This window comes from Scyliorhinus canicula, chromosome 18 (assembly GCF_902713615.1).
Source record: "Scyliorhinus canicula chromosome 18, sScyCan1.1, whole genome shotgun sequence".
Taxonomy (NCBI): domain Eukaryota; kingdom Metazoa; phylum Chordata; class Chondrichthyes; order Carcharhiniformes; family Scyliorhinidae; genus Scyliorhinus; species Scyliorhinus canicula.
Genome location: NC_052163.1, coordinates 40,127,635 through 40,154,922, shown reverse-complemented (window position 1 = coordinate 40,154,922; position 27,288 = coordinate 40,127,635). Strand labels below are relative to the sequence as shown.

The window sequence follows — 27,288 nt, the reverse complement described above, 5'->3', positions numbered from 1 at the left end:
AGGTACAGCGGGATCTGAGTGCCCTTAGACATGAATCACAAAAAAGCTAGCAAACAATCCAGCAAATAATTAGAAAGACAAATGGAAAGGTTGCAATGAGGATGGAGTGCAAAAGCAGGGAGGCCTTGGTACAATTGTACAGGGCATTGGTGAGAGCGCACCCAAAGTACTGCATCTCCTTACTTGAGGAAGAATGGTTAGCATAAATGCTTCACAGCTCCAGGGTCCCAGGTTCGATTCCCGGCTGGGTCACTGTCTGTGCGGAGTCTGCATGTCCTCCCCGTGTGTGCGTGGGTTTCCTCCGGGTGCTCCGGTTTCCTCCCACAGTCCAAAGATGTGCGGGTTAGGTGGATTGGCCATGCTAAATTGCCCGTAGTGTCCTAAAAAAGTAAGGTTGGGGGGGGGTTGTTGGGTTACGGGTATAGGGTGGATACGTGGGTTTGAGTAGGGTGATCATTGCTCGGCACAACATCGAGGGCCGAAGGGCCTGTTCTGTGCTGTACAGTTCTATGAATATGCTTCCATGAGAATCAGTTTCGCGGACGTCCACTTGGTGGATTTGTGGGAAGAAGGTGTTGTCTTCTGAGGAAAGTTTGAATCCAGAAGAATAGTCTGAGGAGATGGTTTCCCCTGGTGGGGAATTCCCCTCGTGGGGGATTCTTGAACTCGGGGGTATGATTTCAAAAGAAGGGATTTCACATTTAACACAAAGAAGACAAGGAATCTCAGGTGTGTGTTAATCTTTGGATTTCTCCTACCCCAGAGAGCTCTGGAGGTTGAGTCATTGGATATATTCAATGCTAAGTTTGACAGATTTTTGATCTCCAAGGGGATCAAGGGTTATGGGGAACATCAGAAAAGTGAAATTAAAGCCACAGTTAGATCAGCCATAATTTTATTGACTGGTAGAACAGGTTCAAGGGGCCAGGTGGCCGGCTTCTGCTCTTATTTCTTATGTTTGTTGTAGCAGAGCCAAAGATTGAGATGGGAGAGTTGGTGTTTGAGGATGAAACAACACATTTGAAGTACAGTGATAAATTCAAGCATACGATACAAACCTTTTATGGTTGCATCCATTTTCTGGCAAGATTCTGTGTTGATTATTCCTTTAGCTTTATCTGTTCCAGGTATCGCAGCTTCTCTGTAGCATTCTTGGCCCAGTGGAACATCTTTCAGTATCATTTTGGTGGAGTCAGTGCTGTCTGCAATGGGGGTGAGTGACAGAGCATGGCCATGGGTTGGGTTAGAATCACATGTGAAGATGGGATTGCAGATTTGCAGATTGGTGGACAGTGGGTAGGCCAAATATCCACAGAACCTTAAAAGCATAAAGATGAGAATTAACAATATTTTGCAGTTCCTAATTGACACTTGGACAGTCTCCAGGAAGGAGGCTGTGATTCTGGCTGCAGTCTCAGACTGTTAGGCTCTGAATCTGACATTGTGGCAATCAGCACCTACTGAAATTCCATGGAGAATCTGCAGGCACGACTTCTTCAACAAATTATCTCCAAGTCAGATGGAATGCGGCTTGTAGATGCTGCCGTTCCCATGCATCTGCTGCCCTAGTCCTTCTGGGTGGTAGAGATCACCAGTTTGGAAGGTGCCGTTAAAGGAATTTTGGAGAGTTGCTGTCGTGAATCATCTGCATAGTGCTCAATCCTGCCACAGTGCCTTGCTATTGGAAGGAGTGAATTTTGAAGATGATGGACAGGGTGCCGATCAACCAAAGCTTCATTGCCCTGGATGGTGTTCAGATACTCAAGTGTTGTTGGAGCTACACTGATCCAGGCAAGTGGAGAGTATTCACCACATTTCTGACTTGTGCCTTGTAGATTGTGGACAGACTTTGGGGATGTCACAACATCCTGTGCGAGTGCACGGTCAATTCCAGACCAACAGACCCTGGAGTCCCAACATAAGTGAATTAACCAATGATTTGTTTTTTCCGAAGATCTTTAACCCTTGACTGAGTTACAGACACCAGATTCATAAGTAAAACATTAACAAACTGTTTATTAATAACAAAAGGAAAAGATGAATATGTAACGAAATAACAGGGTAATGGTCGACCAGACTACCTAATCCTAAGACCCCATCCCACCCTCCACCCAGACACACACAAGGCAGACACAGGTAAGGGTTGGTAAGTAACAAAAAAAATGGGGATTAAAGGAAGTCTTCACTGCTGTGGTTGTGGCCTCTGGGAAATAGATTTACTCAAGAGGTTTAGGTTGGTGTAGTTCCATCCTTTGACCGCTAGCTGGCGTTTTACCCAATAGTATCAGGTCATGGGATGAGAGAGGAGCTGGCTAAGGTAGACTGGGAGCAAAGACTTCATGGTGAAACAGTTGTGGAACAGTGGAGAACCTTCCAAGTGATTTTTCACAGTGCTCAGCAAAAGTTTATACCAACAAAAAGGAAGAATGGTAGAAAGAGGAAAAATCAACCGTGGATATCAAAGGAAATAAGGGAGAGTATCAAATTGAAGGAATAAGCATACAAAGTGGCAAAGATTAGTGGGAGACTAGAGGATTGAGAAATCTTTAAAACGCAACAGGAAGCTACTAAAAAAGCTATAAAGAAGAGTAAGATAGATTATAAGAGTAAACTTGCAGATAGTAAATATTTCTACAAATATATAAAACAAAAAAGAGTGGCTCAGGTAAATATTGGTCCTTTAGAGGGTGAGAAGGGAGATTCAATAATGGGAGATGAAGAAATGGCCGAGGAACTGAACAGGTTTTTTGGGTCGGTGTTCACAGTGGAAGACACAAATAACATGCCAGTGACTGATGGAAATGAGGCTATGACAGGTAAGGGCCTTGAGACGATTGTTATCATAGATCATAGAATTTACAGTGCAGAAGGAGGCCATTCGGCCCATCGAGTCTGCACCGGCTCTTGGACAGAGCACCCTATCCAAGGTCAACACCTCCACCCTATCCCCATAACCCAGTAACCCCACCCAACACTAAGCGCAATTTTGGACACTAAGGGCAATTTATCATGGCCAATCCACCTAACCTGCACATCTTTGGACTGTGGGAGGAAACCGGAGCACCCGGAGGAAACCCACGCACACACGGGGAGGATGTGCAGACTCCGCACAGAAAGTGACCCAAGCCGGAATCGAACCTGGGACCCTGGAGCTGTGAAGCCATTGTGCTATCCACAATGCTACCGTGCTGCCCCACTAAGGAGGTAGTGATGGGCAAGCTAATGGGGCTAAAGGTAGAAAAGTCTCCTGGCCCTGATGGAATGCATCCCAGGGTACTAAAAGTGATGGCTAGGGAAATTGCAAATGCACTCGTGATGCTTTACCAGAATTCACTAGACTCTGGGGTGGTCCCGGTGGATTAGAAATTAGCAAATATGACACCACTGTTTAAAAAAGGAGGTAGGCAGAAAGCCAGTTAGCTTATAGGCCAGTTAGCTTAACTTCGGTAGTTGGGAAGGTGCTGGAATCTATCACCATTGGACAGACATAGCATGGGTTCATAAAGTGCAGGTCATACCTAAGTAATTTAGTGGAATTTTTTTGAGGACATTACCAGTGCGGTAGACAACGGGGGGCCAATGGATGTGGTGTATCTGGATTTCCATAAAGCTTTTGACAAGGTGCCACACAAAAGGTTGCTGCATTAGATAATGATGCATGGCATTAAGGGTAAAGTAGTAGCATGGATAGAGCATTGGTTAATTAAGAGGAAGCAAAGAGTGGGGATTAATGGGTGTTTCTCTGGTTGGCAATCAGTCGCTAGTGGTGTCCCTCAGGGATCAGTGTTGGGCCCACAATTGTTCACAATTTACATAGATGATCTGGAGTTGGGGACCAAGTGCAATGTGTCCAAGTTTGCAGATGACACTAAGATGAGTGGAAAAGCGAAAAGTGCAGAGGACACTGGAAGTCTGCAGAGGGATTTGGATAGTTTAAGTGAATGGGCTAGGGTCTGGCAGATGGAATACGATGTTGACAAATGTGAGGTTATCCATTTTGGTAGGAATAATGGCAAAAGGAATTATTATTTAAATGATAAAATATTAAAACATGCCGCTGTGCACAGGGATCTGGGTATCCTAGTGCACTAGTCGCAAAAAGTTGCTTTACAGGTGCAACACGGTAGCACAGGCGGAAGCACGGTAGCACAGTTGCTTCACAGTTCCATGGTCCCAGGTTCAGTTCCCGGCTGAGTCCATTTCTGTGCGGAGTCTGTATGTCCTCCCGTGTCTGCGTGGGTTTTCTCCAGGTGCTCCGGTTTCCTCCCACAATCCAAAGATGTGCAGGTTAGCTGGATTGACAATGCTAAATTGCCCTTAGTGTCCAAAATGGTTAGGTGGGATTACTGGGTTACAGGGATGGGGTGGCGGTGTAGGCTTAAGCGGGGTGCTCTTTCCAAGGGCCGGTGCAGACTCGATGGGCCAAATGGCCTCCTCTGCACTGTAAATTCTATGATCTATAAATCAGGTGATTAAGAAGGCGAATGACGTTTTGTCCTTCTTTGCTGGAGGGATAGAGTTGAAAACTAGGGAAGTTATGCTGCAACTGTATAAGGTGTTAGTGAGGCCATACCTGGAGTATTGTGTTCTGTTTTAGTCTCCTTACCTGAGAAAGGACGTATTGGTGCTGGAGGGTGTGCAGAGGAGATTCACTGGGTTAATCCCAGAGTTGAGGGGGTTAGATTACAAAGTCAAGGACTGAGTCACCCAAAGGGTTGTGAATCTATAGAATTCCTTGCGCAGTGAAGCAGTTGAGGCTCCTTCATTAAATGTTTTCAAGATAAAGATAGATAGTTTATTGAAGAATAAAGGATTAAAGGGTTATGGTGTTCGGGAGGGAAAGTGGAGCTCAGTCCACAAAAGATCAGCCATGATCTCATTGATTGGCGTTGCAGGCTCGAGGGGCCAGATGGCCTACTCCTGCTCCTAGTTCTTATGTTCTTATTATGTTCAGTGCAATTCTGTCCTTCGGCCACCAGATGGAGCTAGGTACATCAGTGCACTTCTGGGATGGTATTCTTCGGAAACCGGCTGGATGGGCAACTCAACGGTGCGAAGGAGTGGCGTGAACCACTAGGGCGTCGGGCCGCCCCCGAAGGTGCGGAATCCTCTGCACTTTCAGGGGCTAGGCCGGCGCCGGAGTGTGAGATTACTACCGCTCCCTTACTGGGTAAACATAGGTTTATTCTCCTTTGTCTGAACTCCACACCAAAACTCTGGCCTCACTTTAAGGGATATTCTCAGTTTAAGCTTCAATTTTGAGTTCTTCCCAGCCGCTAACACACAATTCGAAGGTTACTGACCTTTGGGAAAATGGCTTGCATTTTCACATTCAAGACTTCTTTCCCAGTTCTGGACAAAAGCAAATTACTGCGGATGCTGGAATCTGAAACCTAAAGAGAAAACGCTGGAAAATCTCAGCAGGTCTGGCAGCATCTGCAGGGAGAGAAAAGAGCTAACGTTTTGAGTCTTTGATTCAAAAGTTTGACAAAGAGTCACCTGGACTCGAAACATTAGCTCTTTTCTCTTCCTACAGATGCTGCCAGACCTTCTGAGATATTGCAGCATTTTCTCTTCTGGTTTCTTTCCCAGTTCTGATGGCTGTCTGTGCCTCTTTAAACAAAGTCTTCACAGGTTTATCTAGAATGCCTCTTAAAATTGTGTGGCAGAGAGAGAGAAGGAGAGAGTGATTCTTGAAGGTCTCTACTAGCTGACTTTCTTCACAGAACTGAACAAAAGACGGAACTCTCCAGAAGACCCATCTTCTTTCCTGAAAGTTTTTTCCCCCTATAAATCTAGAGTACCCAATTAATTTTTGGCCAATCCATCTACCCTGCACATCTTTGGGTTGTGGGGGTGAAACCCACGCAGACAGGGGGAGAATGTGCAAACTCCACACGGACAGTGAGCCAGGACCGGGATTCGAAGCCGGGTCCTCAGTACCGCAGTCCAAGTGCTAACCAGTGCGCCGTATGCTGCCCTTTCCTGAATGTTTCTGACTGGCTTCACCCATATGCAACAATAGGAGCTGGTCAGAATCCTAAATACACTGATCGGCTGCACGCCAAGCCTATCAAAACAACATGGCAGAACCTAAAGGGATGTCTTGCCTGGCCCATCAAGACAGGGGGGGGGGGGGGGGTTTAAATCCCAGATAGTGCAGTAAGATTGTAGCAGCTAACCAGAAGACTGTAGATCAAGGCAGGCAGCAGGATGGGATTAAAAAGGGGGAGACAGGACAGACAACAGGTTTTACAACAATATCCTAACAGGAGACAGAAGGTGAGTTCCTCACTGCAGAATTCCCACCCTCTGACCTGTTCTGACATGTTAGAGGAATGACTAGACAGGTATTACACACAATTTACCATTGGTAAATGTGAGGCCATGCATTTTGCATGAAAGCCACTAAGATGGGTGTATAGACTCACTGGAAACACACTGAGTGGTGAAAAACATTCCTGAAGGTGTTAGCGCGGTTCAGGAAAGCCATAGAAAGGAAAGAATGATCTAATTGGAAAACAGGGTGCAAGATGAAAGAGGTAATGATAGATGTGTTTTGTACATCAGTTAGGCACCTTTGCCATATTAGGCACCTCATGAAGAAAGGACATGCAAACTGAAGAGAATTTAAATTCACCAGGAATATTTCAGAGATGGGAAACTAGAGTAATGAGGTGATACAGTAATAGGACTGTTTCCAATGGAGCAGAGAAGAGTAGGTGGAGATTTAATTTGAGGTTTAAGAAAAAAAAATGACTGAGAGTTTTGACTGAGTGAATGGAGAAGAGCAGACTGGTGAGTGGCCAGGGCCAAAGCTTCTAGAATGAGGATTGATAGTGCTGAGGTTTGGAGAAGAACCATGTGCTCTCCAGTGGGGGGGGGGGGGGGGGTCAGAATATTGGGTGCTAGATTGGAGGAGGGGAGGAGGCGAGTCCAATGGGAAGCCAGACATGGTAAACTGAAGAAATCTTTTTGGAACAGGGCTTCAGGAAGAGGTGTGCAGATGAATCAACTGAAGAAAGCATTGCAAATCAGGAAGGTGGGGAGACAATCAAGGGTGGCAAGGTGGGGGCAAGCTTGTACCAGTAACCGGGAAGTGTGGGGGGGGGGGGGGGGTGGAAAATGACGGGGATAGGGGATAAACAAGAGGAGGAATAGGAGGATTATTGGGCAGATCATCTTTTCCCAGGGAGTAGTGAGCCTCTGTGACATTGCCTGCTGCTGTGATGTTGCCCGCATCGCCTTCAAGAGGGGACTGGACTAGTTCCTGACTGGAAGAGAGTTGGCATCATAGAGAAGCTTAGTATTTATAGATTAGGTTTGGTCCTAAACTGATTTCCATTGCTAGGTGGCGGGGTGTTGAGAGGCATTGTCCAATGTATCTTCCTTTATTGACCTGGTTTTACTGTTTTACCTGACTTGGGAGATTACAGTATACTCAGTGCCTAAAGCTTCGGCCAACAATGTGTGTGGGGCAGTCTTGATTGACCAGCAGGTCATTACTTCCCCATCATTTTCATAGAAGAGTTGATGTGGCATAAGGGTGTTTCGATTAGTAAGGGTTAATGCGGGACTGGAGAAACAATACCGTCCATATTATAATGTAGAGAGTCACATGATGGTAAATTGTGTGTAAAGAGAGTCTGAGAGAAGTGGGCATAAAGATAATAGCTAGTTAGGGCTATACTTCGGAGTCTGTTAACAGTGAACAGTTTATATTTACCCCGACAAACCTACAGACCTCTTAGTGAGACACCTTACAACAGTCAAATCCTTGATTTGTAATGTGGCAAAGCGATACTATGCATGGGAAAATGTGGCAAAGCTGTGATAATAGAGAGAAAGTGTGATAACAAATGTGCAACAGTACAAAACATTCAATTGATTGGTGTGGTTTGTCATATTTATTTCAGCTAAAATATCAACAAAGAAAAGGGAGATGCTTTGTTCTTCGATCACTCACTGTATTCAGTGAGGACTCACCTCACAGTCTGATACCAAGACTAGAGTGAAAGGCTGGTGGGTCCTCTTCCTCTGGGAAAAATCCAGACTTGGAAATGATCAAAACCAAACCTTCACCTAGATTTAAACCAAGCCTGCCATATTAAGCTACCTCAAAACCACTTCAAGAGCTTGTTTGGTATTGACATCATAGATCCATACAGAGGTAACTAGCCAGAGCCAGGGCAGCAGTGCAGATGGTTAAAATTGGCTCTGTTGCCCCTGAGCTGGGGAAGGGCAAGGTCAAGGCAGGCTTTTGGTCAGTGACCATTGCTATACGTTGTCGGCAACAGGTGACGTTCATAGAATCTTAGAATCCCTGCTGTGCAGAAGGACGCCGTTCGGCCCATCGGGTCTGCACCGACCCTCCAAAGAGCACTCTATCTAGACCCACTCCTCCACTCCATCCTGCGCAGTGATCATGGCCAATCTACCAGACCCGCACATATTTGGTCACTAAGGGCAATTTAACGTGGCCAATCCACCTAACCTGCACATCTTTGCACTGTGGGAGGAAACCGGAGCACCCGGAGGAAATCCATGCAGACACGGGGAGAAGATAGAATTTACAGTGCAGAAGGAGGCCATTCAGCCCATCGAGTCTGCACCGGCTCCTGGAAAGAGCACCCTACCCAAAGTCAACACCTCCACCCTATCCCCATAACCCAGTAACCCCACCCAACACTGAGGGCAATTTTGGACACTAAGGGCAATTTATCATGGCCAATCCACCTAACCTGCACATCTTTGGACTGTGGGAGGAAACCCATGCACACACGGGGAGGATGTGCAGACTCCACACACAAGAGTCACCCAAGCCGGAATTGAACCCGGGTCATGGTGCCGTGAAGCAGCAGTGCTAACCACTTTGTTAAGATTAAATTGAAACACTATTCTCCCTTACCTTCCCTTCTCCCTCCATTCCCTCGTCTCGCTGGTCAACTAGGTGACTAGAACTTGCCCCTCATCTCATCTCATGAAAACTGGTCCATTCCTTGCTGGACAAGAAGTGGGAGGAAACTATTGATGAATAAAACACGAGAAGATTCCCTTTGAGTGATATGAAAAATATGTTTTTATTGATAGACTTGCAGCAAGTAAAGTGCAGAAGAGTTGCTCAGCAATTCACACTTACTGGAGATGAGAATGTCAGCTTGGCAGCAGTAATTATTCCCGAGACATTTAAGGCCCGTAATTTCTGTTGGGCTACTGTTAAGAGTGACCTGCACTAAGGTTCTACTAACCTTTTATATACAATGGCTTCAGCATGAAGATAAAATATTACAGCAACCCCTCGCAGCAAGAGAAACACCGTGAGATAATAACCACTCAGCTTCTCCACGGTCCTTCTCTCACCAATGAGGGTTTCTTTTTAAAAAGATAAATTGTTAACCTTCAAAATTATATTGTTATTGCAGTGGAGAGGGTGCACAGTGTCTGGTAGTGAGCTCATTAGTACCCAACTCTATTCGTTCCCAATTAGGGGGCAATTTAGCATGGCCAATACACCTATTCTGCACATCTTTGGGTTGTGGGGGGTGAGACCCACGCAGACATGGGGAGAATGTGTAAACTCCACACGGACAGTGACCCGGGGCTGGGATCGAACCCGGGTCCTCGGCGCCATTAGGCAGCAGTGCTAACCACTGCACTACCCTAGCTAGTGAGCTCATTAAAGGCTCTGTGTGCTCATGAATTTGGCTTATGGCTACCTGGATTTCCTTTCTCCAGCGTGCCTCTGAGCTAGGTAAGAGAGTAAGCAATATTAGAGATAACTGGGACAGGCTTAAAATCCATAGCATCCCGAAATTGCAGAAGGAGGCCATTTAGTCTGCACCAACCCTCCAAAAGAGCACCCTACCTAAGGCCCAATCCCCACCTTATCCCCGTAACACCGTGCATTGATTATGGCCAACCCACCTAAGCCGCACATAATTGGTCATTTCACGGCAATTTAGCGTGGCCAACCCACCCAACCTGCACATCTTTGGACTGTGGGAGGAAACCGGAGCACCCGGAGGAAACCCACACAGACACGGGGAGAACGTGCAAACTCCACACAGTCACCCAAGGTTGGAATCAAACCCAGTCCCTGGCACTGTGAGGCAGTGGTGCTAACCATTCTGCCACTGTGCCACCCTTTAAATTACAATGCAGATTTTTGACCCATCTCAACTGAAGGATTTGTATGAAATAAAATTGGAGGCAGTGAATTGGTGTTCAGTGTTGCCTTGTCGCATTTTTCTTCATCCCTGGGATGTGAGCATCATGGCAAAGCAAACGTGCATCACCCTCCCTAATTGCCCTTTAAAGATGGTGCTGAGCCACCCTTGAACTGCTGCAGTCCATGTGGCACAGGCACATCTTGAGTGCTGTTAGAAAAGGAGTTCCAGGATTTTGATCCAGCAACCGTGATAGAACGGTGAGGAAGTTCCAAGGCAGCATGCTGTGTGTTTTGGAGAGGAATTTGCAGATGATGCATGTGTCTGCTGTCCTTGTTCTTCCAGTTGGTGGTCAGTGTGGGCTTGGGAGGTCTGCTGTATATTTTGGGTGGCACACTTTGCCTTTCACTTTGAAGACACACAGAAACAACTTAGGGCCTTTCTCTGTTGTACTGTTATCCTGCAATGAATCTTTTTTCTTTTGAGTTCATGTAAATTTGCCTAGGTACAAGGTCCATCAGTACGAAGTCAATGGGCAAAGGGGAAAAGCGAAATGGGGTATCTGAGATCCATAAATGGCACATTTGTAGAGTTTGCTGATGAGACAACTGATGTAATTAATGGTGAATGTAATAGGCTGGACTGAGCACATCCTCCTGTCAATCCTGCAGAGTAAGGTGTATAAATCTCTTCTTGTTGGCCTGAAGTCATAAGTTGCTTTCAATGTTTTGATTTAGAGTTAGTCCACAATGAGGCAACAACTCTTTCTAAATCTCCCAAAACACAATTTCCAAACAGGACACGTCGTCCAATAGGCACCGGAATGTGGCGATTAGGGGTTTTTCCACAGTCACATAATTGCAGTGTTAATGTAAGCCTACTTGTGACAATAAGGATTATTTATTTTGAATAAGAAATATAAAAAGGGAATGTTGCCTGTGCTCCAAAGGATGCTTTACTGGAGGCCAAAGTCTCGAGGTTGGACATTGAGACTGTACATTGCTGGGGAACGGAGTGAGGACCTAACCCAGAATGCTCACTCTCATGGATTTCCTTCTTCGAAGTAAATGCAGAGTGAGCTCACAACTTGTGATGTGCTTATGGGTGCACTAAATGAACTGATGAATTTAATTCATTAAGTTATAAACCTGCAGATAGATACATTAAGATTGTCCAGTCAGGGTATGGGGACTGCAGGTTGTTTAAAGGTGTTGAGTACAATGTTCTGTTAACTCCCAGTGTCTGGCACGCACTCATTGATCTCTCTGAAGTTCTTGTTATGCTGGAATAACAAAACCTTTCAGCGCAATGCTGGGAATCTGCTGAGGGCTTCCGCCCCTTTTGTCACTAGTGTTACAGAGGGTTTGGAATCAGCCGGTGCAAACCGGACAGACGTTAGGCTGGACGTTTTGAGAACTCCACAGTTGGAGTAGACACATTTTGACCAGACTTGATTTTGACTTGCGGTGAGGTTTTGATCAGATCCTGCCCTGCAAATGCATTATTGCACTAATCTCCAATTACCCACCGAGCTACCTAATCAGTGTGTCACTCCATAAAAAAGAATGTTAAGCAAGTACAATGATGGACTTTGTGATCATCAGGACAAGGACGTTCATACTGAGCAATGGATCCCAGTGCTAGGATTGAGGTATGACCCCCATCTGGTCTTATTGCAGAGTAAAACGTTTCCATTTCCAACACTGTCTAGTCTTCCTGGGACTATCTGAGTGACATTGCCAACTAAAGGCAGTTTTGTGCAGTTGGTCTATCTTGTATGGATTCATTCTTGACAGGATAGGCAGATGTGCTAGTGCATAAATGCTTCAACCAGAGTCTACCCAACTTTGGGGGTAAATATAATGTTGCAGTGTTGCTGGTGCATTAGTGCAGGCAACCCAAAAGCCCTTGTTTCCTTACCCATGATATTTAGTACCTTTGTAAATATCATGGACACAGACTGAATCTAATCTCAGTTGTGGGTGCCAGCTAACAAGAGATTATGGTGTTGTCTATAATCATATGCAACTTGAGACATGAGAATGGGAATGAGGGGGGAAGTTAGGCATATCTATCTCACCTCAGACAGTAATTTGCAGAATAATTTGGAAGAACAGGCACTGGGAACAGACTATTCAACAGTTTCAAGAGGCAGTCAAATGCATTTATCAGATGAAATTTTGGAATCCGAACCATTGGGCCCAATGCACATGCCTTTCCCAAACAAATGCTTCAATGGAGGAGGAGGGGGTAGCATGAACTGGCACAGAGAGGGATGAGGAAGGGGAAGAAGGAAGAGTCTCCAACAGAGTATCTAATCCCAAGAAATGACCTATATGAGTACATAAATACATGTGAATATATATATATATATATCAGTACATTAATCTTGACAAAGCCTGTTTACATCTACTTGAAGAGATGCTTCTAGTTTGAAGCATGTTCGCCCCTTTTTTGTTTAAACTACTCGATTTCCTTTTGCTGTTTCTAAGCGCTGAGATTTTTGAGTGCACACACTTGGACTGTGAAGAGGTATCGCCGTGCGGAAGCTGCATTCCATTACGCGCTCTTCAAAGCTATGAGGAATTTGTAGCTGATTCACGATTGCCGTGGAGAGTGACTGAGAAATTCCTCCTGTGTGCGCGGGGAAGTGGCTGTGAGGAGTCAACAGGTGGCATTGCCAAACGAGGAGTCAGTCTCCAGGACAGACATTCCCATCACCTGCTGGAAAAACACAGCTTGTCAGAGAGCCAACGCCTGGAGGAAGAAGCTCAATTACTTAGTGACCCGTTTACACTCATAAAGGAACAGCAGTAGGCCATTCAGCCCCTCGAGCCTGACCCACCATTCAATTAGATCACGGGTGCCTTTGTAACTTAAACAAGTTTAATCACCTTAGCTCCATCCTGACCCAACAGAAATGTATTGATCGCCGTCTTGATTGCCCCACTTGCCCCCTCAGCATCTATAGCCTCTGGAGAGGAGAGTTCCAAATTTATGCGAAGATATGCTTCCCGATTTCATTCCCGAATAGTCCACCTCTTTTGTTAAGATTATGACCCTTTGTTCTGGATTGCATCCACAAGAGAAAATAGTATCTCTATATCTATCCTATCAAATCCTTGTATTGTCTAGATTACTCCGGAAGTTTCGAAACTCAAAGGAATACAAGCTAAATTTATAGAATTGTTGCTGTGGGTACAGCATTCTCAAGCCATGAACAACCCTCCAGAACCGTGTCCAGTTGATAATTCTGCAACCATCAGCCTAGATGGTTATGTTTAGCAAGCTATTGGCTGCAGAGAATATGACAGCACAGCCTGACCCATCCCCCACCCAGCCTGACCTATCCCCCACGCAGCCTGACCCATCCCCCACCCAGACAGACCCATCCCCCACGCAGCCTGACCCATCCCCCACCCAGACTGACCCATCCCCACCCAGACTGACCCATCCCCACCCAGCCTGACCCATCCCCCACCCAGCCTGACCTATCCCCCACGCAGCCTGACCCATCCCCCACGCAGCCTGACCCATCCCCCACGCAGCCTGACCCATCCCCCACCCAGACAGACCCATCCCCACCCAGACTGACCCATCCCCACCCAGCCTGACCCATCCCCCACCCAGCCTGACCCATCCCCACCCAGCCTGACCCATCCCCACCCAGACAGACCTATCCCCCACCCAGCCTGACCCATCCCCCACCCAGCCTGACCCATCCCCCACCCAGGCTGATCCATCCCCACCCAGGCTGACCCATCCCCACCCAAACTGACCCATCCCCACCCAAACTGACCCATCCCCACCCAGGCTGACCCATCCCCACCCAGGCTGACCCATCCTCCACCCAGCCTGACCCATCCCCCACCAAGCCTGACCCATCCCCCACCCAGCCTGACCCATCCCCCACCCAGCCTGATCCATCCTCCACCCAGCCTGACCCATCCCTACCCAGCCTGACCCATCCCCACCCAGCCTGACCCATCCCCCACCCAGGCTGACCCATTCCCCACCCAGGCTGACCCATCCCCCACCCAGCCTGACCCATCCCCCACCCAGCCTGACCCATCCCCCACCCAGCCTGACCCATCCCCCACCCAGCCTGACCCATCCCCCACCCAGCCTGACCCATCCCCCACCCAGCCTGACCCATCCCCCACCCAGGCTGACCCATCCCCACCCAGACTGACCCATCCCCACCCAGCCTGACCCATCCCCCACCCAGCCTGACCCATCCCCCACTCAGCCTGACCCATCCCCCACCCAGCCTGACCCATCCCCCACCCAGGCTGACCCATCCCCCACCCAGGCTGACCCATCCCCCACCCAGCCTGACCCATCCCCCACCCAGGCTGACCCATCCCCCACCCAGCCTGCCCATCCCCCACCCAGCCTGACCCATCCCCCACCCAGGCTGACCCATCCCCCACCCAGGCTGACCCATCCCCCACCCAGGCTGACCCACCCCCACCCAGGCTGACCCATCCCCCACCCAGCCTGCCCATCCCCCACCCAGCCTGACCTATCCCCCACCCAGCCTGCCCATCCCCCACCCAGCCTGACCCATCCCCCACCCAGTCTGACCCATCCCCACCCAGACTGACCCATCCCCACCCAGACTGAACCATCCCCACCCAGACAGACACATCCCCACCCAGACAGACACATCCCCACCCAGACTGACCCATCCCCACCCAGACAGACACATCCCCACCCAGACAGACACATCCCCCACCCAGCCTGACCCATCCCCCACCCAGCCTGACCCATCCCCCACCCAGCCTGACCCATCCCCCACCCAGCCTGACCCATCCCCACCCAGACAGACACATCCCCACCCAGACAGACACATCCCCACCCAGGCAGATCCAGTGTCCAGGCAGCTGCAGATTTACCTCTTCAGTACCCAACAGCCAGGGCTGGGTACTATGGAAATGCAGTATTGCAAATACAACAGCAGGTGGCTCAGTATTTCCCTTCTATCACCATGAATGGATGGAAACCTCAAGCTGTTTGGAATAAGCACTCCAAGAAAAAAAGACTTGCATTTATATTACTCTTTTCATGTCCGCCAGATGCCTCATTGTGGCTTTTAGAGCCAAGTGAGTACTTTTGAAATGCAATTATTGTTGTAATCTAGGAAATGCAGCAGCTAGCTTGGGCACAGCAAGCCCCCACAAACAGTGATGTGATATTAATTGCGGGATAAATATTAATCAGGACACTAGGGAAAACTCCCCTGTTCTTCTTTGAAATAGAGCCATGGGATCTTTCACATCCGCCAGATAGAGCCTCAATTTAATGCCTCACCTGAAAAGCTCCCTCAATGTTGCACTGCAGGGATAGATTGTTGTCCTGGAGTGGGGCCTGAACTCTCAACCCTCTGATTCAGAGGCAAGAGTGCTACCAATTGAGCCACGGATGACACACAAAAGGACATTACTTCCCTCTGATGTCACACCTGCACTTTCCAAGCATGGGTCCCCTTGGGTGCTGATCCCAGCCGGGCCTCTGGCTAACTTTCCAACTCCAGTTACAGTATCTGGTCCACCATCCCACCTGAGATTAAGTAACTTGCAATGAATGTGGAGTCGATGCCGAATAGTTCAGTTACAAAGCATCCATTCTATTGGTGAGGAGCCAGTCTCTCACGTACCTGCTCAGAGTGTGTTCTTTCTGTTGCGTTTTGCGCGTCTTGGGCAAGTTCTGAAGGCAGAGGTTTCCCGGATCTGCTGAGCGCGATATTGGCTTGGAGAAGCACAGACTCCATCTGGGCGATTCCTGCTGGTGTCCATCCATCTGTACGTAGAATACAGGGAGCAGCAAATCATTATCCATAACTTGTTCTCTTACAAAATGACAGTGGACTAAGAAAAGATGATAAAAGGATGAGCCTTATATGCCATGGGAAGATCATGGTGTATGAATGAAGATATAGTGTGGGGGTAATCGATCACATTAAGGTACAGATCTATAGTTGTCAGCACATATAATGAAACAGATGTCCATGTGAAGTAAAAGAACATAAAATTGGAGAAGTTGGACAAAAGAAGGCCATTCACCCATAATGCCTCTACACATACTAGCTCTTCCACTGGAACACTTTCTTGCCACATTTCCCTGTCCTTTTAAATGGGGATATATTGCCTGCCTCTAAAGTGTCCTTTGAGTGAAACATTCCCTTAAGAGGACATTCAGTTAAGAGGCAATCACATCACTATGTAGGCCGGGAGTCACATGTAGGCCAGACTGGGTGAGGACGGCAGATTTCCTTCCCTGAAGGACATCACTGAAAGAGGTGGTTTTTTATGACAATCGGCAATCAGACCTTTAATTCCAGATTTGTATTGAATTCGAATTTCACATCGACTATGGTGGGATTCGAACCCAGGACCCCAGAGCTTTACCTGGGCCTCTGGATTACTAGTCCAGTGACAATACCACTATGTCACCGCCTCCCCTTCTGGCCAATTCATTGGCCACCAGCCAACCAATCGAACCGAGTCAACCCCATCTCTCCGGTGTCACAATGTCTGAGTTCTGTTGCTCGAAGCTAGCAGAGTGTTTTCTTTTATAACTTTTGAATCCCCATTTCTCCTGCTCAACTGAAAGACATATGTCCATGAAGCATCCATGATAACAGCAAAAAAGGGGAATAAGGGAAACAACGGGAAGGACCCTTACACCCCTCAAAATTAAGTGTTCTCACTCAAAATGCACCTGTCACATAGCTTCCCATTCCTTTGACCTTTCTGTGTCCCCTTGCAGGTTCCTGTATCTTTCTCGCATTTTGCTAAGCTCCGTACTTTGGTTTCATTAGGGAAACCTCGGTATCAATCCTACAGCGCATATGTTCAAGTTTTTTAACATAAAAAGAAAGAACGCACCACCACCCACATCTTACAACTTCAAGAACTTTCTGACCCTTTGCTTCCAATGCCCAGGTCTTTTTATATCCTGGTAACTATAGTTTCTGTAATATAGGACCTTAGGAAATAGGAGCAGGAGTAGGCTATTCAGCCCAGTCTCCTCAACCTTTCCTCAAAGGAAAATCCCACCATTCCAGCAATCAGTCTGGTGAACCTCCATTGCAGTTCTTTTACAGCAAGTATGTCCTTCCTAGGCAAGGGGAACAAAATGTTCAACAGTACTCAGGTGCAGTCTAACCAAGACACTGTACAATTGGAGAAAGACAACTTTACGCCTGCACTCAAACCTTCTTGCAGTAAAGACCAACATATCATTTGCCTTCTTAATTGCTTATCTCACCTGCTTTTTGGTTTCATTGACTCATGAACAAGGACACCAACACATTGGACATCAACACTTCCCAATCTCTAGCCATTTAGGAATACTCTGCACCTCTGTTCCTCCTACCGAAGTGGATAGTTCAGACTTATCCACATTATATTCCAGTTGTCATTGCTCACTCACTAAGCCTGTCGATATCCCCCTGAAGCCTCTTTGCATCATCCTCACAACTCACATCCCCACCTAGTTCTGTGTCATCTGCAGACTTGAAAATACTACATTTTTTCCCCAATTCAAATCGTTGACGTGGATTGTGAACAACTAGAACCCAAGTACTGATCCTTCCTGCACCCCACTAGTCACAGCCAGCCAACCTGATAATGGCCCATTTAGTCCTGCTCTCTGTTTTCTGCCTGTTAACCAATCCTCAATGCATGCCAGTATATTATCTCCAATCCCATGTTCTCTAATTTTGTTTACTAACCTGTGTGGGACCTTATTGAAAGCTTTTTATGAAAGCCACAATAATACCACATCCACTGGTATCTATGCCACGAGTAACATTTGAAATATAACTCCAACAAGTTTAGCAAACAAGATTTCCTTTTCAGCGTCCATGTTGACTCTGACGCATCAGATCATTATTTTCTAAGTGTCCAGTTATCACATTTTTCCTACTACTGACACCAGGCTAAAAGGTTTGTAGTTCCTCGTGCCTTCATGTTTAGATCCTATCTGAGGCACCTTATCTGATGCCTTCTGAATGAAGTACTGTTGTGATAACAGTTGCTTTGTAGGACTGGAACTGTACTCATTGGAATTTAGAAGGATGCGGGGGGGATCTTATAGAAACATATAAAATTATGAAGGGAATAGATAGGATAGACGCGGGCAGGTTGTTTCCACTGGCGGGTGAAAGCAGAAATAGGGGGAATAGCCTCAAAATAAGGGGAAATAGATTTAGGACTGAGCTTAGGAGGAACTTCTTCACCCAAAGGGTTGTGAATCTATGGAATTCCTTGCCCAGTGAAGCAGTTGAGGCTCCTTCATTAAATGTTTTTAAGATAAAGATAGATAGTTTTTTGAAGAATAAAGGGATTAAAGGTTCTGATGTTTGGGCCAGAAAGTGGAGCTGAGTCCACAAAAGATCAGCCATGATCTCATGAATGGCGGAGCAGGCCCGAGGAGCCAGGTGGCCGACTCCTGCTCCTAGTTCTTATGTTCTTATGTTCTTAAACACAACAGTCAGTGTGCACAAGATGATTCCACAAATCGCACAAGAAAATGATCAATGAGTTTGTCGATAATGTTGATTAAAAGGTAAACATTGGACAGTAAATCCTATGATCTTCAAAATAGCACCTTGGAACCACCCAAGAGGACAATGGTTCTTTGATTTAGGATCGCGTTTGCCAGGTAACACGTGCAGCACTTCCGCAGCACTTCACTGGAATGTCAGTTTAGAATATGTGCTCAAATTCTAGAGTAGAATTTGAAACCATGACCTTCTGATTCAGAGTTGTGTGTGCTACCAACTGAACAAAGTCTGCATTTCAAATATCAAAGCCAAATCCCTTGTCAGGTCTGCCTTGTTTTTCCAAAGTGTTGATTGGGGCTAGGTTCTGTTCATCCCACTGAAATTAACTAATTTGAAACTTTCTCTTTCACACCTCTTTTTCTTTCATTTCAATGTAAACGAGGTCCGGGACCAATTTTCTAAGTTTTACATTCCTTGGCTTGCTCTATTATACTCACTCAAATCTCTACGGTGCGGAAGGAGGTCATTCGGCCCATCGAGCCAGCACGCACCCTCTGAAAGAGCACCCCAACCCACTCCTCTGCCCTATCACCGGAACCCCGCAACCCCACCTAACGTTTGGATACTATGGGGCAATTCAGAATCGCCAATCCAACTAACCTTCACATTTTGGACTGTGGGAGAAAACCGGAGCACCCGGTGGAAACCCACACAGACACAGGGAGAACATGCAAACTCATGCAAACTCCTCGCACTCACCCAAGGCTGGAATTGAACCAGGCTCCTGGCGCTGTGAGGCAGCAGTGCTAACCAACCACCCTCAATGATGCATCCTTTCTATCAGTTATGCAAAATGTCTTGGGCAGGATTCTCAGCCCTTCCCACCAGTGGAATGTTCCACTCCTGCTGAAGGCAACAATCGGCAGTGGTTTCCCCAATGACAAGATGGATGAGCCACACGGTGTGGACATCGGCAGCACTGCAAGGTCATGCCGGTGGTCAATGGCGGGGGGCAGATGAGGGTGTGGGGGGGGGACATGAGTACTTTTCAAGAACCTCTTTCCATTTTAAGCGCTAACATTTCTCTCAATTTTGCCTTGGTGAAATAAACATATTCCATAATCACAAAGGTACATGAAGGTAATTATCATGAGCAGGACGCGGAGGTGATGGATTGGCAAAGCAAAACACTCTGCAGTGAAGTAGCTGACTGGAAGAGTGGCAATCGGCAGAGAGATGTGGGAGTTGGCAGAGTGGAGAGGGGATGTGGTCAAGTCTTGTAGAATCAGAGACTGATTGGAGCATTTATCATTCCAATATTGAGCTCAATCTCATTGGATTGAAAATTGGAACTGTGACCACTTAGAGGCTTACAGACTGGTTTACTTTGTTTTTACAAATTGAGGCTTAACTAGGGGAATGCATAAATAGGAAGGACCACAGGTCAGAGGGCGCAGAGAGTCTGAGACTTTGAGAGTCCCAAAGTCTGGATGATAACGTGGTATTATTGTTGGGATTTTGATGATCAGATTCACTATAAGCAGGCATCTAGGGAAAACAATAATTACCATCTGACCACCTTCAATCCTTTATGGTGGAAATTAAATATGGCGGAAACATGAAAATATACAATATCTGGGGCAGGATTCTCCAAACCCGCGCCGTGTCAGAGAATCGCCCGGGGCGCCACACTGCTACGATGCCGGGCCGCCGATTCTCTGGTGACCAGAGAATTGGTTGCAATCGCGCCGGCGCGGTCGCCATGGCGCCGGTTGGGGGCCGTTTGGCGATTCTCTGCACTCGATGGGGCGAGTTTCCGGCGAGTCCCGCCAGTGTCGTTCGCGTGTGGTCCTATCTGGCGGGACCTCAAAGTTCTCGCTGCGGGGGCGGGGGGAGGGGTGGGGGGAAGCCAACTCCGTGGGGGCCTCCACGGTGGCCAGGCCCGCGATAGGGGGCAACCGATCGGTGGGCGTGGTCTTTCCGGGGGGTGCCTATGTTCCTCCACGCCGGGCCTCTGTTGGGCTCCGCCATGTTTCCCGGGGGCTGGCGTGGAGACGGCTGCGGCACGCATGCGCAGACCCCCGCAGGCCGCGTAGGGCCAGCTTTCGGCGCAGGAGCAGCGCACAGCACTTCGGCGCTATGCTAGCCCCCGAGGAAGGGGAATATGACTGGACCTGGAGGCCCGTTGACACCGGTGTCGCTCGCGCCGGTTTTGACGCCGGCGTCAATACTTGGCCGGGATTTCAGAGAATCCGGCCCTGGTTACTGACTCAAAGCACAGTTCTATGTTAAATAAAGAGCGTTGTGATTTGCAGCTGGACTCAGTAAATACTGTACCTTCGTACTGCAGCAAGTGAGCAGGTGCACTGCCAGGGATTGTTGGAGAGAGTCATGTTCCTCATTTTGGTCAGGATGAGGTTCGAAGGCAGAGTCTCCAATTTGTTGTCATTCAAATGGAGGGCTGAGAGTGCGGTGACACCATTGAACGCTCCATCTGAAAACTAAACACAATGGTTCAGCTAGATCTAGTTTAACGCCGCCTCTTCGTCTAAAATGTGCGTCTTGTGTAATATAGTTTCAAAGTCAACAAAGCAACAGAATAGTTTAAAATCTCAAATTGCTGCGATCTACAGAGAAATGACAATCTGCCTACTCCACTCACTTTTGCAAGCTTTCCGTTCAAACACTAATATTAGCGATTACCAGGTTTCTGGAATGATTAATGCTCAAGTGGTGAAGAATTGGTCAGACGGTATTGTAGTGTTTGAAGGTAAAAAGATAGCGTTGGGAATGGCATTAGTGTTGCATGGTGTATGATTCAACATGGGTGAGTACTCATGGAAAACCTAAGCTGAGGAACTGGCTGATGAAGATCTACCCACTGCATACCCTAAATCATATGTGGGGGAGCGGGAGGGTTGGGGTGGTGGTTGTGTGGGTGACCAACAGTTGTTGTAGGCCCAACCAGTGCTTTGCCTGGTGACAGTCTCAGATTGCTGCAACACTTGACAGATGGAATATAATATATGAAAATGTAAGTTATGCACTTTGGTAGGAAGAATAAAGGAGCTGAATATTATTTAAATGGAGAAAGACTGAAGAAAACTGTACCACAGAGGCATTTGGGGGTCCTCATCCATAAAAAGCTAGCATGCAGGTTCAGCAGGGTTTAGGGAAGGCAAATGGAATGTTCGCCTTTATTTCAAGGGGAATGGAATATAAAAATAGGGAAGACTTGCTAAAACTATACAAGGCACTAGTTCGACCATATCTGGAATACTGCAAACAGTTTTGGTCCCTTTATCTAAGGAAAAATATACCGGCATTGGTGGCAATCCGGGGAATGTCCACTGGGTTGATCCTGGGTATGGAGGGATTTTCTGATGAGTGGTGCAGTAGGTAGTGCCTGGGCTCATTGGAGTTTAGAGGAATGAGAGGCACCTTATTGAGATATATAGGATTCTCAGGGGCTTGACAGGGTAGATTGTTTCCCCTTGTGGGACAGTCTAGGACCACAGGACATAATCTCAGACTAAGTGGTTTATAACAGAGCTGAGGAGGAATTTCTTCTCTCAGAGGGTAGTGAATCTGTGGAATTATTTCCCGCAGAGAGCTGTAGAGGCTGAGTTGGTAAGTATGTCCAAAATAGAGAAAGACAGATTTTAAATCAGTAAGGGAATTGAGAGTTCGGGGGTTAAGGCAGGAAAGTGGAGTTGATTGAATGGTGGGCAGCGGCGGACCATTGGTAAGCACGACACAGGGCTGCAAATGCCTATTTCTCAACACAAATGTCCTCTTTGACTTTGATCTAGTCAATTATTATATTAACAGGAACTCAGGGCAGCACGGTGGCGCAATGGTTGGCACTGGTCAGCTGAGGACCCGGGTTAGATTCCGGCCCTGGTCACTGTCCGTGTGGAGTTTGCACATTCTCCCTGTGTCTGCGTGGGTCTCACCCCCACAACCCAAAAATATGCAGGGTAGGTGGATTGGCCACGCTAAAATGCCCCTTTTTTGGAAAAAAAAGAATTGGATACTCTAAATTTATTAAAAAATATATTAACAGGAACTCTTGAGTGGATTATAGAATTGGAATTTACTGACACCTAGTAAGTATAGGAATTCCTAACATTAAGTAATTCTTCACTATGTTGTGTCTGCCATGTCATTCCTGCTATCCCATTCCTGCTATCCCATTCATAGAATCCCTACAGTGCAGAAGGATATTCGGCCCATTAAGTCTGCACTGACCTTTGAAAAAAGCCCCCTACCTAGGCCCACGCCTCCACCCTATCCCAGTAACCCCACCTAATCTTTTGGACACTAAGGGGCAATTTAGCATAGCCAATCCTCCTCACCTGCACATCTTTGGAATGTGGGAGGAAACTGGAGCACCCGGGGGAAACCCACGCAGACACGGTGCGAAAGTGCAAACTCCACACAGGCAGTCACCCGAGGCTGGAATTGAACCCGAGTTCCTGAAGCTGTGGGGCAGCAGTGCTAACCACTGTGCCACCGTGCTGCCTATTGGACACCAAAATGGATGGAGCGCTGAGATGTGCCCTACCAGTTCTGATAACCATCGTCAGCTTAGAAACACAATAGAACTAAATGGAATTTCTCAAATGTTCACAATATTTTCTATTTACTATTAAAGACGAACCTCAATGCTTAGCTGGTGGTTAGAAATTCAATTTAGAATCCCATTAAAGGGGCTTGAGTTTTTGTTCTTTGCTAGGTTGCTATGTGGCGTACTTTTTTTTTTTATAAATGTTTTTATTCAGTTTTCGTATTTTATATTGAACAAATTACAAATTGTTAGGAGAGAGAAAAAAAAAACAAACAAAAACAAACACGCAAAAATTAACACACATATTTACAGGTAAGCATCTTCGTAGTAGTAACTGCGCCCCCCCCCCCCCCCTCCCCCCCTCAACATGTTTATTTAGCTTGGTTTTGGGCCTTAGCTAGCCATCGAACCCCCGTAACGAACCTGTAGCCCCCCCCCCCCCTCCCGCTACCTTCCCCCGACTATTCTTCCTCTTGTACATTGGCCACAAATAGGTCCCGGAACAGTCGCATGAATGGCTCCCACGTTCTGTGGAAGCCGTCGTCCGACCCTCGGATGGCAAATTTGATTTTCTCCATTTGGAGAGATTCCGAGAGGTCGGACAGCCAGTCCGCAGCTCTGGGCGGTGCTGCTGACCGCCAGCCAAACAGGATTCTACGGCGGGCGATCAGGGAGGCAAAGGCAAGGGCATCCGCCCTCCTCCCCAGGAATAGATCTGGCTGTTCTGAAACCCCGAAGACCGCCACTATCGGGCATGGCTCCACCCTCACTCCCACCACTTTGGACATTACCTCGAAGAAGGCTGTCCAGTACTCCACGAGTCTGGGGCAGGACCAGAACATGTGGGCGTGGTTGGCCGGGCCTCTTTGGCACCGTTCACATCTGTCTTCCACCTCCGGGAAGAACCTACTCATACGGGTTCTTGTTAAGTGGGCTCTATGTACCACTTTTAGTTGCGTCAGGCTGAGCCTTGCGCACGTGGAGGTGGAGTTGACCCTATGCAGTGCTTCGCTCCAGAGTCCCCACCCGATCTCCATCCCCAGGTCGTCCTCCCATTTCCTCCTTGTTGCGTCCAGTACGGTGTCGTCCCTATCTACCAGTCGGTCATACATGTCACTACAGTTCCCTTTCTCTAGGATACTTGCGTCCAGTAGGTCTTCCAGTAGTGTCTGTCGTGGCGGTTGTGGGTACGTCCTTGTCTCCTTTCGTAGGAAGTTTTTGAGCTGCAGGTACCGTAGCTCGTTCCCCCCAGCTAGCTGAAATTTCTCTGTCAGTTCGTCCAGTGTTGCGATCCTGTCGTCCGTGTATAGGTCCCTGACTGTCAGTGTCCCCCCGTCCTGCCTCCACCTTTTGAAGGTGGCGTCGGTCAGTGCTGGTTTGAACCTATGGTTGTTGCAGATGGGAGCCCTGTTCGACATTTTGGTCAGGCCAAGTTGCTGCCGCAGTTGGTTCCAGGATTGGAGGGTGGCTGTCACCACTGGGCTGCTGGAGTGTTTTTTGGGTGGGGATGGGAGTGCTGCCGTGGCGAGGGCCCGGAGGGAGGTTCCCATGCAGGAGGCCTCCTCCGCACGCACCCACTCAGCTTCTGGCTCCTGGATCCATCCCCTTACTCGCTCGGCTGTTGCTGCCCAGTGGTAGAATTGTAGATTCGGGAGGGCTAACCCTCCCCTGGTTTTTGTTTTTTGTAAGACCTTCTTTGGGATCCTAGCATTTTTACCCCCCCATACGAACGCCATGATGAGTTTGTCCAGCGCTTTGAAAAAGGCCTTGGGGATGTAGATCGGAATGGATCTAAACAGGAAGAGGAACCTGGGCAGTACGTTCATTTTGATCGTCTGAACTCTCCCCGCGAGGGAGAGCGGGAGTGTGTTCCATCTTTGCAGGTCCTTTTTAACTTCCTCCGTCAGGCTGGTGAGGTTCCATTTGTGGATCCCTTTCCAGTCATGGGCTATTTGGATCCCCAGGTAGCGGAATTTATGTCGGGCTTGTTTGAACGGCAGCCCCTTTAGTGCTGCCCCCCCCCCCCCCCTTGCGGGTGTAATGGGAAGATCTCACTTTTGCTCATGTTGAGTTTGTAGCCCGAGAAGGCTCCAAACTCTTTCAGGAGCGCGATGATTCCGTCCATGCTGCTTTGTGGGTCCGAGATATAGAGGAGCAGATCATCCGCATAGAGTGAGACTCTGTGCTCTCTACCTCCCCTTCGGATCCCCCTCCAATTTTTTGCTGCCCTGAGCGCGATTGCTAGCGGTTCGATTGCTAGTGCGAACAGCAGCGGGGACAGTGGGCATCCTTGTCTGGTGCCCCTGTGCAGCTATGTGGCGTACTTAGCGGCCATGGAGATCTTCGGGGGTTGTGGTAGTGGAGAGATCCCAGCCTCTGTCAAATGATCATAGTGCAATTAGACCATGGCACTGAGCCTAGCAGCATCGCATTGGTTGTAATAGGATGAGGAGAAGGCAGGGTTACCAGTGATATAATTGGAGCATTTTAAATTGGTGCTACTGCCCACTTGTTTGTTATTCTCAGGGTGATGATTTGCCTGTGGGTCAGACCGGTTAAAGGAATGGCAATAGTCTTTCCCCTGATGAACATTGGTGAACCAGTTAGGGTTTTCTTTCGAACAATTTGGTAGTTTTTATTATTTCCTGTTCCAAATGACCAGACTTATCAAATCCCTTTTTACAACTTGCTCTGGTGCTTTCTGATCCCTGGCTTACAGGTACAGGGCCATCACCACGAGGCTACCCATGAAAGTGGCTGGAGCAGGAAGAAAACGATTTGGTACGTTCATTAAGAATGAAGCACAGTTTCTAAACAAGCACTAATTTGAGCGTTGTTAATTATGCAGATGAGGCTCTGATGAAAGGTCAGAGCTGGTAAAAATCCGCATATCACCGGCACGCTGCCGGCTTTATTTCCCGTCTGTGCTGACTGACCCGATTTGAACCAGGCCAGTCGTTGACCTCCACTTCGTCTCTACCTCTGAACGAAAGAGGAGAAAAGAGGAACCAAGGCACCAACTCTGACCCATTACTCAAACACGTGTGGATGTTGAGTGAAAGGATTCACCCGCATTGTCCCCTTTGGTTAAACTGTCCACTAGTATACCCAGTTTAGATTTGGACTTGACCATGTTGACAAGGTACCTGAGAATACCACAACTGTTCCTCAGAATCTACAAATGAGATAAAATGAAATTATATGCATGGGTCCATCCTGCTCGTAGATGGATTAAAGTTCAGCATATGTTGAGTTTCTGTCTTCAAGTTTCAGTTTGGCAAAATTTGAACCTGGAAATTTGAAAACAATTTTCTCATCTGTTTTCAGTCTTGGCTGCGGCTGCTGCCTGCGATCACTGACTATATTATAGCATCGAAGGTATAAAACTTGCCCTTCGGTGTGAAGTGTCAGGCACGTTAGCAGCAGTTGGCTGTTTGGACAGGATACCTGTGGTTTCTTCCACAGCTAAACAAGTGGAAATTTCCACCAGAATTCCATCTTGGATGACTGATGTTGTTCAAGGTAGAGGGTCATGAGGGTTTGCCCTATTGTGAACTCTAATTAAATTCCTCCAACAAATAGCAAATCTTTGAACCTTTTGACAGTGGCTTATCTCTGGAAATGGCAGAGGGGGGCTGATACAGGGTCAAACCCTAACTCAGCTACGAAGGGTGTCCATTATCAGGCTGTTGCTGTGACCCATGTTATAATAATCTTTATTATTGTCACAAGTGGGCTTACATTAACACTGCAATAAAGTTACTGTGAAAATCTCCTAGTCGCCACATTCCGGCACCTGCTCGGGTACACAGAGGGATAATTCAGAATGTCCAATTCACCTAACAGCACGTCTATCGGGACTTGTGGGTGGAAACCGGAGCACCCGGAGGAAACCCACGCAGATATGGGGAGAATGTGCAAACTCCTCACAGACGGTGACTCAAGCCGGGAATCAAACCTGGAACCCTGGCGCTGTGAAGCAACAGTGCTAACCACTGTGCTACAATGCCGCCCAATCCCGGACCCAGCAATCTGTGAAA

General features: G+C 47.6%; 2 protein-coding genes across 3 annotated transcripts in view; one reads left to right on the top strand and one right to left on the bottom strand.

Annotated features, from left to right (window-relative positions):
* The window catches only part of acsf2 (acyl-CoA synthetase family member 2), a 193,431-nt gene that overhangs the window by 78,619 nt on the left and 87,524 nt on the right, over positions 1–27,288 (top strand). The gene's annotated exons all lie outside the window — the stretch shown is intronic.
* Positions 10,508–27,288, bottom strand: part of chad (chondroadherin) — a 30,786-nt gene continuing 14,005 nt past the window's right edge. Inside the window, exons 2-4 of one of the 2 annotated variants that reach the window (XM_038777266.1) lie at positions 21,016–21,179; positions 15,826–15,968; positions 10,508–12,890 (exon numbers count right to left, since the gene is read on the bottom strand). In XM_038777266.1, coding sequence (XP_038633194.1) covers positions 15,830–15,968; positions 21,016–21,179 — 303 coding nt within the window. In that variant the 3' untranslated portion in view covers positions 10,508–12,890; positions 15,826–15,829. The remainder of the gene's footprint in view (positions 12,891–15,825; positions 15,969–21,015; positions 21,180–27,288) is intronic. The other variant, XM_038777265.1, reaches the window with a different exon arrangement.